At 40.7% G+C, this 14,471-nt stretch overlaps 1 protein-coding gene across 1 annotated transcript in view; it reads left to right on the top strand.

Annotated features, from left to right (window-relative positions):
• Nucleotides 1-14,471, top strand: part of CFAP57 (cilia and flagella associated protein 57) — a 77,067-nt gene that overhangs the window by 18,574 nt on the left and 44,022 nt on the right. The window contains exons 7-9 of the mRNA XM_033836622.2: nt 6,604-6,743; nt 7,532-7,697; nt 8,398-8,511. Coding sequence (XP_033692513.1) covers nt 6,604-6,743; nt 7,532-7,697; nt 8,398-8,511 — 420 coding nt within the window. The remainder of the gene's footprint in view (nt 1-6,603; nt 6,744-7,531; nt 7,698-8,397; nt 8,512-14,471) is intronic.

Raw genomic sequence — 14,471 nt, 5'->3', positions numbered from 1 at the left:
TACAAGGGAACTCCCATAAGGTTAACAGCTGATTTCTCAGCAGAAACTCTACAAGCCAGAAGGTAGTGGCATGACATATTTAAACTGATGAAAGGGAAGAACCTACAACCAAGACTACTCTAGCCGGCAAGGATCTCATTCAGATTCTATGGAGAAATCAAAAGCTTTACAGACAAGCAAAAGCTAAGAGAATTCAGCACCACCAAACCAGTTCTACAACAAATGCTAAAGGAACTTCTCTAAGTGGGAAACACAAGAGAAGAAAAGGACCTACAAAAACAAACCCAAAACAATTAAGAAAATGGTCATAGGAACATACATATCGATAATTACCTTAAACATGTATGGATTAAATGCTCCAACCAAAAGAGACAGGCTCACTGAATGGATACAAAAACAAGACCCATCTATATGCTGTCTACAAGAGACCCACTTCAGACCTAGGGACACACAGACACTGAAAGTGAGGGGAATGAAAAAGATATTCCATACAAATGGAAATCAAAAGAAAGCTGGAGTAGCAATACTCATATAAGACAAAATAGACTTTCAAATAAAGAATGTTACAAGAGACAAGGAAGGACACTACATAATGATCAAGGGATCAATCCAAGAGGAAGATATAACAATTATAAATATATATGCACGCAACATAGGAGCACCTCAATACATAAGGCAACTGCTAACAGCTATAAAAGAAGAAATCGACAGTAACACAATAATAGTGGGGGACTTTTAACACCTCACTTACCCCAATGGATAGATCATCCAAACAGAAAATTAATAAGGAAACTCAAGCTTTAAATGACACAACAGACCAGAGAGATTTAATTGATATTTATAGGACATTCCTTCCAAAAACAGCAGATTATACTTTCTTCTCAAGTGCGAATGGAACATTCTCCAGGGTAGATCATATCTTGGGACACAAATCAAGCCTCAGTAAATTTAAGAAAATTGAAATCATATCAAACATCTTTTCTGACCACAATGCTATGAGATTAGAAATCAATTACAGGGGAAAAAAACATAAAAAACACAAACACATGGAGGCTAAACAGTATGTTAGTAAATAACCAAGAGATCACTGAAGAAATCAGAGGAAATCAAAAAATACCTAGAGACAAATGACAATGAAAACACGTGATCCAAAACCTATGGGATGCAGCAAAAGCAGTTCTAAGAGGGAGGTTTATAGCAATACAATCCTACCTCAGGATACAACAAACATCTCAAATAAACAATCTAACCTTACACCTAAAGGAGCTAGAGAAAGAAGAACAAACAAAACCCGAAATTAGTAGAAGGAAAGAAATCATAAAGATCAGAGCAGAAATACATGAAATAGAAACAAAGAAAACAATAGCAAAGATCAATAAAACTAAAAGTTGGTTTTTGAGAAGATAAACAAAATTGAAAAACCATCAGCCAGACTCATCCAAAAAAGAGGAAGAGGACTCAAATCAATAAAATTCGAAATGAAAAAGGAGAAGTTACAACAGACACTGCAGAAATACAAAGCATCCTAAGAAACTACTACAAGCAACTCTATGCCAATAAAATGGACAACCTGGAAGACATGGACAAATTCTTTGAAAGTTATAACCTTCTGAGACTGAAACAGGAAGAAATAGAAAATGTGAACAGACCAATCACAAGTACTGAAATTGAAACTGTGATTAAAAATCTTCCAACAAACAAAAGTTCAGGACCAGATGGCTTCACAGGTGAATTCTATCAAACATTTAGAGAAGAGCTAACACCCATCCTTCTCAAACTCTTCCAAAAAATTGCAAGGAAGGAATACTCCCAAACTCATTCTATGAGGCTACAATCAGGCTGATAACAAAACCAGACAAAGATACTACAAAAAAAGAAAATTACAGACCAATATCACTGATAAACATAGATGCAAAAATCCTCAACAAAATACTAGCAAACAGAATCCAACAACACATTAAAAGGATCATACACCATGATCAAGTGGGGTTTATCCCAGGGATGCAAGGATTCTTCAATATATGCAAATCAATCAATGTGATACACCATATTAACAAATTGAAGAATAAAAACCATATGATCATCTCAATAGATGCAGAAAAAGCTTTAGACAAAATTCAACACCCAGTTATGATAAAAACTCTCAAGAAAGTGGTCATAGAGGGAACCTACCTCAACATAATAAAGGCCACATATGACAAACCCACAGCAAACATCATTCTCAGTGGTGAAAAACTGAAAGCATTTCCTCTAAGATCAGGAACAAGACAAGGATGTCCACTCTCACTGCTATTATTCAACATAGTTTTGGAAGTCCTAGCCACGGCAATCAGAGAAGAAAAGAAATAAAAAGAATCCAAATTGGAAAAGAAGAAGTAATACTGTCACTGTTTGCAGGTGACATGATACTATATGTAGAGAATCCTAAAGGTGCCACCAGAAAACTACTAGAGCTGACCAATGAATTTGGTAAAGTTACCGGATGCAAAATTAATGCACAGAAATCTCTTGCATTCCTATACACTAATGATGAAAAATAAATTAAGGAAACACTCCCATTTACCATTGCAACAAAAAGAATAAAATACCTAGGAATAAACCTACCTAGGGAGACAAAAGAACTGTATGCAGAAAACTATAAGACACTGATGAAAGAAATTAAAGATGATACCAACAGATGGAGAGATATACCATGTTCTTTGATTGGAAGAATCAATATTGTGAAAATGACTATACTACCCAAAGCAATCTACAGATTCTATGCAATCCCTATCAAATTACCAATGGCATTTTTTACAGAACTAGAACAAAAAATCTTAAAATTTGTATGGAGACAAAAAAGACCCCGAATAGCCAAAGCACTCTTGAGGGAAAAAAGCAGTGCTGGAGGAATCAGACTCCCTGACTTCAGGCTATACTACAAAGCTACAGTAATCAAGACAGTATGGTACTGGCACAAAAACAGAAATATAGATCAATGGAACAGTATACAAAGCCCAGAGATAAACCCACACACCCATGGTCAACTAATCTATGACAAAGGAGGCGAGGATATACAATGGAGAAAAGACGGTGTCTTCAATAAGTGGTGCTGGGAAAACTGGACAGCTACATGTAAAAGAATGAAATTAGAACACTCCCTAACACCATACACAAAAATAAACTCAAATTGGATTAGAGACCTAAATGTAAGGCCAGACATATAAAACTTTTCGAGGAAAACATAGGAAGAACACGTTTTGACATAAATCACATTTTTGTGATTGACATAAATCAAGATTTTTTTGATCCACCTCCTCGAGTAATGGAAGTAAAAACAAAAATAAACAAATGGGATCTAATGAAACTTAAAAGTTTTTGCACAGCAAAGGAAACTACAAACAAGACGAAAAGACAACCCTCAGAATGGGAGAAAATATTTGCCAACAAATCAATAGACAAAGGATTAACCTCCAAAATATATAAATAGCTCATGAAGCTCAATATTGAAAAAACAAACAACCCAATCCAAAAATGGGCAGAAGACCTAAATAGACATTTCTCCAAAGAAGACATACAGATGACCGAGAAGCTCATGAAAAGATGCTCAACATCACTAATTATTAGAGAAATGCAAATCAAAACTACAATGAGGTATCACCTCACACCAGTTGGATTGGGCATCATCAGAAAATCACAAACAACAAATGCTGGAGAGGATGTGGAGAACAGGGAACCGTCTTGCATTGTTGGTGGGAATGTAAATTGATACAGCCACTACGGAGAACAGTATGGAGGTTCCTTAAAAAACTAAAAATAGAATTACCATATGACCCAGCAATCCCACTACTGGGCATATACCCAGAGAAAACCATAATTCAAAAAGACACATGCACCCCAATGTTCATTGCAGCAGTATTTACAATAGCCAGGACATGGAAGCAACCTAAATGCCCATCAACAGACGAATAGATAAAGAAGATGTGGTACATATATACAATGCAATATTACTCAGCCATAAAAAGGAACGAAATTGGGTCATTTGTACAGATGTGGGTGGATCTAGAGACTGTCATACAGAGTGAAGTAAATCAGAAAAACAAATATCGTATATTAACACATATATGTGGAACCTAGAAAAATGGTATAGATAAACCTGTTTGCAGGGCAGAAATTGAGACACAGATGTAGAGAACAAACATATGGACACCAAGGAGGGAAAGTGGTGGGGGGCGGGGGGTGCTGGTGGGATGAATTGGGAGATTGGGATTGACATGTATACACTAATATGCATAAAATGGATAACTAATAAGAACCTGCTGTATAAAAAAATAAAATAAAATTCAAAAATAAATTACATTCATAATGGATGTTGCTCTGTAGTTTTCTTGTGATGCCTTTATCTGCTTCTGGTATCCAGGTAATACTGGCCTCATAGAATGAGGTGCAGAGACATGGCAGAAAAGAGAGAATTGCTTTTGTTTTAACATAACAGGAATTTGAGTGTACTTAAAAGTTTGTTGGCTAATATATAAGTCATTATGTTGTATACCCCAAACTAAGACATTTTTATCATTTCACCTGGGGACACTTCATTCACAAGGACTCAGAAAGGACTAATTTGATGGCTGGATCTCCAGTCTGTCCACTTTCTCTGTGTAGAGGGGTGAGCTCATTGCATAGAGCTTCTCTCCCTGCTGGTGGGCAGGGCCTCTCAGAAGGAAGGCTGTGTGGGGAGGAGAGAACTAGACCAGAGAGTGGGACCTTCTGTGGAGGGGAGTGTTTCCACTCTCTCTCCCAGGCTGGAACAGTTTCCTGCTTGTCTCTGCATGTACACTCTGCCCTCCAGCCCCTGAATTATATTCTGTTTGGCTGCCAGAGTGATCTTTTCAAATCCCAGATGCGGTTATCACAAAATACACATCCTCCACCACCTCCACCGTCATCACAGCTGCGATCCTTCATGGGTTTCCTGATGCTCTGAGAAGAACTGAACTGGGTGCACAGGGCTGGGCAATGTCTGGCCCAGGCTGCCCTCCGCAGCCCCATCCCATCATTCCACCTGATAGGACAGGCCTTTCTGATCACCATGAGTCTGCATGTTCCCTCTGCCAAAAGGCTTCAGTATGCTCCTACCTCTGCCTGGGGCACTCTTATATTGTCCCCTTCCCCACATTAGTTCTTGCTCATCCTTCAGGGGGAAAAAAAAAAAAAGCTAGTAGAAATGTGCTAGTAGAGACAGCAAGATTGAAGATATTGGAGAAAGAAGGGGAAGCAGATGGAGAAGAATGGGAATAATCTGTGCCTACCCCCACCCCAGCCCAGCACCTCTTTCTGCCACAGTAGAGAAGGGAAGCGTCTGAATTTGAGGGGATTGCCAGCTCAGCCTTTGCCTTGGCTTGTGAACAATGTACACCTCATTAAACTCCCCAGTCATCACGCCTCATTCAGGTGTCCCAGGTGTAATGTCTCTGATGACAGACACCTGGAATCTACACAAGCAGTGCACTAGGATAAATTTTAACTTAAAATCATTCACCCAACTCTCCTTGCTGCTGCTTGTGGAGTAACATAGTCTCTCTGCAGAGAAATTTGGGAGTTCTCATTAAGATCTTGAAAATCATTCACACCATTTTGCCCTGTATTCCACTTCTAGAAATACATCTGTTGTGTGGGTCCCAACCTATTGGTGGTGATGCCATCAGCTAGGAATGCCGGAGGCACTACCCAGGGGCTGTATTACTCCTAGCAAAGGCCCCACATACACTCCCCCAACCAGGGCCAATGCTGTGGCCTGACTGGCCCTTTGGTTCTTATTGTGATTGTGGGATGTACTTCATCAAAAACCATCAGGGAACTTTGAGGAACAAGATTTCTTACTCACAGGTCCTGGAGGGTACAGAGCAAGCCCAAGGGCCACACAGTGAGGACATGGTTAAAGAGAGAGGTGGACCTGGGGCTCTGCATTTATTAAGGTTTGAAGGTGGGGTGTCTAGGGTTTTGCGAGTTCACTATTGATTTAATGGTCATTTAGCCACGAGAGTGAGAATTAGGCCACAGGAAGAGAAAAGTGGGGTCACTCAAGAAGTCAGTTATTTAAGTTATCCAGGACTTTCTGCAAAAGGGGTCTTCAAGGGTGGGGACGGCTTAATTCTTTGGCAGATTATTTGGCTGGTAGCTGTGTCATACAACTGGCAATATGTTTATTCAAGATGGATGTCCTTTGAAATAGATGCCTTGAGACTCAAAAGCTTAATGTCAGGCACTTACCCTGCAGTATCTAAGGAAGTAATCAGAGAGGAACACAGAGTTACATGTAAGAATATTTAGTCTAGTGTTACCCCTAACTAACAAAAATCAGAGACCACTTAAATATTCCTATAGTAGAAGGATAGATAAATTAAATTCTGGTATATTCATAGAATAAAATACTTTATTGCCATTAAAATGATGTTTTAAAATAATAATGGTATAGGAAAATATGCATAATGTTAAAGCAGTTTGCCCACAGCCTGATTTCTGTGCATCTGGGCTAATTAACGTCCATAAGTAGTGATGAGAGCTGGAGTGCATTACCAGCCTTTTCCTTCCTCTGCCCCATCTCATTCTGTGTGATTTCTCCAGGGGGAGCCTGCCCACTTTGAGTATCTGATGTACCCGTTGCACTCAGCATCCATCACTGGTCTAGCTACTTGCATCCGCAAACCCCTCATTGCCACCTGCTCTGTGGACCGGTCTGTTCGCATCTGGAATTACGAATCAAAGTAAGGAGTGAAAGGCTTTGCTACTGTGATATGCACGATTTCAGTTGTTAAATTTTCCATGCAAATTATTTTAATTAGAGGTTTGAAATTTTAATTACTTAGAAGCTTTCAGTTGGAAAAGTTTTTTTTTTAATCAAGTCAGTCATACTACCTTATTCTCTTTACTTTTCACTCTTGCATGAGCTAGAAAATCACTTTATACTTTATTCAGTGCTTGCTACGTGCCAGACACCATGCTTGGCACGTGGGACATAAAGAAACATCCCAATATCTCCCGTCCTTACATACCCTCCTGTGTCCTTCTAGCTTTCCTATCCCCTCACCCCCACTAGACCTGCTTTTTGCCCCACGGAGCTCTCCAGACCATTGATTCGCCCTTTGAATCCAGATCACTGCCCCAACCACCTTCAGCTCCCAGTGATTTTATCCTCCTGGCACAGCTTCCTTGAGAATCTCCAGCCTAGATTGGCCCCATGACGTAACTTCTTTGCTCTTGTATATAGCTGCTGGGGCTGCTGGAAAAAAAATTGTGCAATACTTCTGATTTAGAAATCTAAATGGAGCTGTGCCTTCAACATGTCTAGACAATGCCGTATTCAGTCCCTTTACTTGCCATACTGATTGCTGGACACCACCCTCAAGTAACCAAAACCTAGAAAAAGAGGCACCAATAATTGCAAGTAATAAAGTATCTCAAACGCTAGGATAAAAATATGTACCAGATACAATGGAGGACTTGAGGGACTCAGTGGGCTAGACTTATATTCAATAACTTATCTTTTTCACAGCACCCAGGAACTATTTAAGGAATACCAAGAAGAAGCTTATGCAATCAGCCTTCACCCGTCTGGACACTACGTCGTAGTAGGGTTTGCTGACAAACTACGCCTTATGAACCTACTCATTGATGATATACGTTCTTTCAAAGAATACTCTGTCAGAGGGTGCAAAGAGGTAAGAACTACCGGAGGTAAAGGTCCAGTTTCTTAGAAAGCCAGAGTTGAAATATCAAGAACTAGCACAACTGGGGAGGTAGGACCGAAGACTGTCTTAGAGAATTCTGGTGGCTTAAAAAGAAATCCATTTCTCCCACCAAACTTATTGAGTATGTTGGTTCTATCCTCTTTCTTTTATGCCCACCAAAATATATCACTGAACCAAACCATGTGAGATCTCACCTGTGATCAGTCCACTCTGTGACTGTGGAGTCATATATGTTTTAAAAGCATTAAAAAGAAAGTTATCACAGAATCGGAGTCACAGCTGGGAAGGCGAGTTTGGCGATTGGGAGGCGCCAGGGAAAATGAGCAACAGGGAGAGACAATAGCCCATCAGATTTCCCCCTGAGATGACTTGTGGAATCAAGACAGTGATTTGAGGAATTGCTCCCCTGTTCTGAAACTTCTTCTGCAGACAAAATGAGTGTTCTATTCTCTGACCCAAGCACCTTCATGATTCGTGCACATGGTAGGGTCAGCATCTTGGCCAATATGAGCTACAGGAATAGTGAAAGTGAAGATGTCAGCACTTCTCAGTCCTATTTGCACCTTCCCCTGATTCCCAATCCTACGTATGGTTTCACCCTGAACTCAACTGTAACCTTCAGATAGACTACTGTCTTTCATTCTTGCTCTCTTCCTGTATTTCCTGGTAGTGTTGCTTTAGCAATGGAGGTCACCTGTTTGCTGCAGTCAATGGGAATGTGATTCACATTTTTTCCGCCACCAGCCTGGAGAACATCTCGAATCTGAAAGGACACACAGGGAAGGTAAGTGAGTGGACAGTGTCCAAGGAAACAAGGACTCAGAGCCAAGCATCATGCTAGCCAATGGGGTATAAGTGAACAAAAGAGAAGTGATTCCTTTCCCTCGAAGGTCCCTGTCTAGTTGGGGGAAATGACAATAAAACAAATGCACAGACAGATTTAAGTACTAACTGTAGTAAACTCAGTGAAAGAAAAATATGGGTTGTTATGAGAGGAAGTGGTGAGGAGTGGGCATCATGAGGGAAATTGGGATGTTCACGAAGGCTTGGTCCTAAGGAGTGGCTCGGAATTAATCAGACAGAGCTGGTGGGGAAAATCATTGCAGATGGAGATCCAAAGACCCTGGGCTTCCCTGGTGGCACAGTGTTAAGAATCCACCTGCCAATGCAGGGGACACAGGTTCAAGCCCTGGTCCAGGAAGATCCCAAATGCCGCAGTGCAACTAAGCCCGTGTGCCACAGCTACTGAGCCTGTGCTCTAGAGGCCGTGAGCCACAACTACTGAGCCCACGTGCCACAACTACTGAAGCCTGCACACCACAACTACTGAGCCTGTGTGCCTAGAGCCCATGCTCCGCAACAAGAGAAGCCACCACAATGAGAAGCCCACGCACCGCAACCAAGAGTAGCCTCCTCTCACTGCAGCCAGAGAAAAGCCAATGTTCAGCAACAAAGACTCAAAGCAGCCAAAAATAAATAAATAAACAAAGACCCTGAGATGGGAGATTTCTAAGGGTATAGGAGGAACCGTCTGTGAGACTGAAGGTATCAGGAATGAAACTGAGATTGGTGAGGTTAGCAGCGACCCAAGTTCATGGAACCTTGTAGGCCTTTTAAGGATTTTATACTTTATCCTTCCTGTTCCATGAAATCATTGAAGAGTTTTAGGACAAGAAATGATATGACCATATTTGCATTTTAAAACATTACTTTGGCTGCAGAATGAAGATTGTATTGAAAAGGACGAGAGTGGAAATGGTAAGGAGATTGTTATCTACATGATGAATGATTAGTATTTTAGACCAGGATGGAGGTGGTACCAATAGGAAGAAGTGGATGGATTCAAAAGATATTTAGGAAGGAAAACCAGTAGTTCCTAAAGATAAAGTAGATATGGAGCATGCAGAAAAGGGAGAGACTAAAGATTGAAAGGGTAAGAAGTCAGCAGATGAATTTGGAGAGAACAAGCAATGGAAAAAGAAAAGCATTCTAAGCAGCAGGATGTGTTGCAGATGAAGGAATGGGAGTATAGAATAGGATGGTGGTTTGTGGTTTATAGGACACATTTAAGGAGTGATAGAAGGAGGAGCTGGAGAAGTCTGCTGCACCATGGAGTGTGTACGCCATGCCAAGGAATTGAACATTAGTCTGTAGGTGATGAGAAACAATCGGAAGGATTTAAGAAAGGAAGTAATGGTATCAGAAAGATAATTCTCCAAACAGTACTGAGGATGGATTAGAGGGGAGGGAAGTTGGAGTGAAGGAGATCAGCTAGGAAATGAGGGTGAAAAAGGAGCTAGGAACTAAGCCATGGCTTTAGTAGTAGGGACAGAGAGAAAAAAGATATTAAGCTCCATTTTGGACACGTTATGTTTGATGTGTCCAGGAGTGTGATATATGAGTGCAGAGGTCAGAAAGAAGTCAAGGCTAAAAATTCCAATTCAGGGGATTAGGTGGTAGTCAGTAGAAGTCAGAGGCATAGATTAGATCACCAAGGGCTCATGCGGAATCTGAGATCTTGGGCAGGAGATGAGTGACCAAGGGACTGGTAAAGAAGAGAGAGACTGCAAATGAAGTACAAAGAGAACCTGGAATCGAGGAATTGTATCAAAGAAGCCAGGGAACTGGTTTCCAAAAGGATAAAGTAGTCAGTGGTATTAAATGTCAGAGAGTGGGCTGTGAATACTAAAAACTGACCACTGAGTTTAGCAATTAACAGGTCACAAGCAAAAGTGCTGTTAAGCACAAGCAGTACTGAGAGTTGCTGCGTTTCCTCAGCTCCAACAGTGTGACTGTGGAGATGCGGAGGAAAGCACACCAGGTGAATGTGATGCTCTTTCCAGGACCATGCACACCCCCATAGGAGGCCCTGCCTCACCAACCCAGGAGAGCAGCCATGTTTCATCACTTTACAAGAATTTATAACACTTGTCTCCAACCAGGGATATATGTTACGCTTACATGTGTGATACTGCAAGAAAAAACAAAAACAAAAGAAAATATAGATGGAGCATGAAGCTAAAGCCATGCATACAGGGAAATTTATGACATTAAATACATGTATGGGAAAAGTGAAAAAGATGAAAATCAGTGATATAACCATCCAGCTCAATAAATTAGAAATAGAACAGCAAATTAATTCAAAGAAAACAAAAGAAAGGACATCATCAGGATAAGAGCAGGAGTTAATGAAACAGAGAACGTTCACACAATAGAAGATCATCAAAGCCAAAACTTGATTTTTTAAAAAATTTTTATCTTTTTAACATCTTTATTGGAGTATAATTGCTTTACAATGGTGTGTTAGTTTCTGCTGTATAACAAAGTGAATCACCTATACATATACATACATCCCCATATCCCCTCCCTTTTGCGTCTCCCCTCCCACCCTCCCTATTCCACCCCTCTAGGTGGTCAGAGAGCACTGAGCTGATCTCCCTGTGCTATACGGCTGCTTCCCACTAGCTATCTATTTTACATTTGGTAGTATATATATGTCCATGCCACTCTCACTTCTTCCCAGCTTACCCTTCCCCCTCCCCATGTCCTCAAGTCCATTCTCTATGTCTGAGTTTTTATGCCTGTCCTGCCCCTACGTTCTTCAGAACCTTTTTTTTTTTTTTAGATTCCATATATATGTGTTAGCATACAGTATTTGTTTTTCTCTTTCTGACTTACTTCACTCTGTATGACAGACTCTAGGTCCATCTACCTCACTACAACTAACTCAATTTTGTTTCTTTTTATGGCTGAGTAATATTCCATTGTATATATGTGCCACATCTTCTTTATCCATTCATCTGTCATTGGACACTTAGGTTGCTTCCATGTCCTGACTATTGTAAATAGACCTGCAATGAACATTGTGGTACATGACAAAACTTGATTTTTTGAAAACTCAAAATGAACAAACCTTTAGCATAGCTGATTAAGGGGAAAAGAAGATAGAGAGAAGATATAAGTAACCAATGTGAGGAATGAAAAGGGGATATCAGTACAGGTCCTATAGACATTAAAAAAGATCATAAGAAGATATTATGAACAACTTTATGCAAGTAAATGTGAATACATAGACGAACTGACAAATTCCTAGAAAAATTGAATCTGTAATTTAAAACCTTCTGACAAAGAAAACTATCACTGGAGAAGTATATCAAGTTTTAAGGAAAACATGACACTAATCTTGAAAAAACTCTTCTAGAGAATTAAAAAAAAAAAAAGCAAATACTTCCAACATTGTTCTAGGAGGTCAGCATAATTGTGATACCTGTCAAAGACATCACAAGAAAGGAAAACAATAAGCCAGTCTTTTGTATGAACATAAAAAGTCCTACCTAAATTATTATCAAACCAATCAAGCAATATATTAAAAGGAAAATACAGCATGACCATGTTGATTTATTCCAGGAATGCAAAGTTATTTTAGATTTTGAAATCAATTAGTGAATACCACATTAACATAGTAAGGATAAAAAAGCATATGCTTATCTCTATAAATCCAGATATAATAAAAATCTATACCATTAACATGCATTCATGATTTTAAAAAAGAAACTAAAAATAATGGGGAACTTATTATATTATAAAAAAAATTTAGGTACTTTTAAAAAATATTTTATTTGGCTGCACCAGGTCTTTAGCTGTGGCACGCGGATCTTCGTTGCAGCATGCGGGCTCTTTGTTGTGGCGTGCAGGCTTCTCTCTAGTTGTGGCGTGTGGGCTTCAGAGTTCACAGGCTCAGTAGCGGCACACGGGCTCTCTAGTTGTGGCACGTGGGCTCTAGAGAGCGCAGGCTTTTTGCCCTGAGGCATGTGGGATATTAGTTCCCTGACCAGGGTTCGAGCCATGTCCCCTGCATTGAAAGGCAGATTCTCAACCACTGGACCACCAGGGAAGTCCCTAAAAATCTTATATAAGACATTTACAGGGACTTCCCTTGTGGCGCAGTGGGTAATACTCTGCGCTCCCAATGCAGGGGGCCTGGGTTTGATCCCCGGTCAGGGAACTAGATCCCACATGCATGCCACAACTACGAGTTCACATGCCACAACTAAGGAGCCTGCAGGCCACAACTAAGGAGCCTGCCTTCTGCAACCAAAGAGCCCACGTGCTGCAACTAAGGAGCCCACCTGCCACAACTAAGACCCAGTGCAACCAAATAAATAAATAAATAGTAAAAAAAAAAAAGTGCAGCCTGGAGAAAAATAAAGACACAGAAAACCTACAACAAACAGCACACTTGATTATGAAATTATGAAAGCATTCCCTTTGAGATAGAGGACAAAACCTGATGCCTTCTGTGAGCCTTCTACTGAGTCCTATCCAGTGCAATAAGGCAAGGAACTGAACTATGCATTAGTCCACGGGGCTGCCGTAACAAAATAGCATAGACTAGATAGCTTATAAACAACAGAAAATTTTCCTCACAATTTGGAGTGTGGGAAGTCCAAGATCAAGGTGCCAGCATGGTCAGGAGAGGGCCCTCTTTCCTGGCTGCAGACTTCTTGTATCCTCACATGGTGGAAGGGGCGAGCTAGCTCTCTGGAGCCTCTTTTATAAGGGCTCATGAGGGAAGCACTGAGGACCTAATCACCCCCCCAAGGCCCCAGCTCCTAATACCATCATCTTTGAGGGTCAGGATTTCAAAATATGAATTTTGGGGTGAGGAGGTAGCGAGAGACACAGACATTCAGGCCATAGCAAAATAAAAGGCATGAAGGTTGGACAGGATGAAATAAAACTATCACCACAGACATAATCGGGTATGTTGAAAATTCAGAGAATTTGCAGATAAACTATTAAAATTAGTGAATCTAAGAATATTGTTAGAAATAACTATATTTAAGTGCATTTTTACATGATAGTAGAAAACAATTAGAAAATGCAATTTAAGAGGTAGAGCTAGGACTGAGACATGGTAGAGCTAGGACTGAGATGTGGCTGACAGGACTGTAGTCATGGGAACACCCAAAGAGGTAACCAGTGGGTCAGCAGGTTTGTTACTTATAAGGAGATTGAGAAAATCCATTAACGCATTGGAGTTCATGGGAGCCAGTCTCTCTCTATTGGAGAATGGAGTTACAAATACGAAAAGGGGAAAAGGCTAGAAAGTTTTTATTTGGTTGTTTTGTTTAGCAACTTGGCTGAACTAATTCTGAGAAATCTTTTTTTTCTCCTATAGTGGGCAGCCTCGGATGTCTCTGCTCGGATGTTTTTCTACTTTGATCTTTTAGCCTGGCTACCTAGGGCTTGCCCCTGGGTTGACCTAAGGTGGTGCTTAAGGCCCCTTAGCCAGTTAGATTTTCACCCTTTACTGTTGGATTTGTGTTTGGCTTGGAGGCTGCTGTCACAGTTCATTGAGTTTATGCTTTTGCTCCATGTTTAGCCAGAGACTAGCAGTTTGGAGATTCCCTCTCTGATTGTACCTGAGAGGGTGCAGCCTTAGCCATGCACACAGCCTTCCAGGCTGCCAGATATAAGCATGGTTTTATTTCTAAGCCTGACTTCCTGGGAAATGCCCCTGGGTCAGGAGCTTAGTATTCAGTTAGTGTTTGGTCAGATGTGTTTAAACCCCTTGTGCCTGTGATGCTTCCGCCCTGTGTTAATGAGTCATTGTGCAGCTTAGGAGATACTTTCAAGTGTTCCCCATATCCTGCTCTGATTGCTCTTGAGTGGGTGCAGCCTTGCACGTACATACAGCCTTCCCGATCCCCAGAGTTGTCTATGATCCCAGAAGGGCTCTCC

The sequence above is a fragment of the Tursiops truncatus genome, chromosome 1, assembly GCF_011762595.2.
Source record: "Tursiops truncatus isolate mTurTru1 chromosome 1, mTurTru1.mat.Y, whole genome shotgun sequence".
NCBI classification, from domain to species: domain Eukaryota; kingdom Metazoa; phylum Chordata; class Mammalia; order Artiodactyla; family Delphinidae; genus Tursiops; species Tursiops truncatus.
The sequence above is the reverse complement of the archived record's forward strand: the minus strand, read 5'-3'. Positions and strand labels throughout refer to the sequence as shown.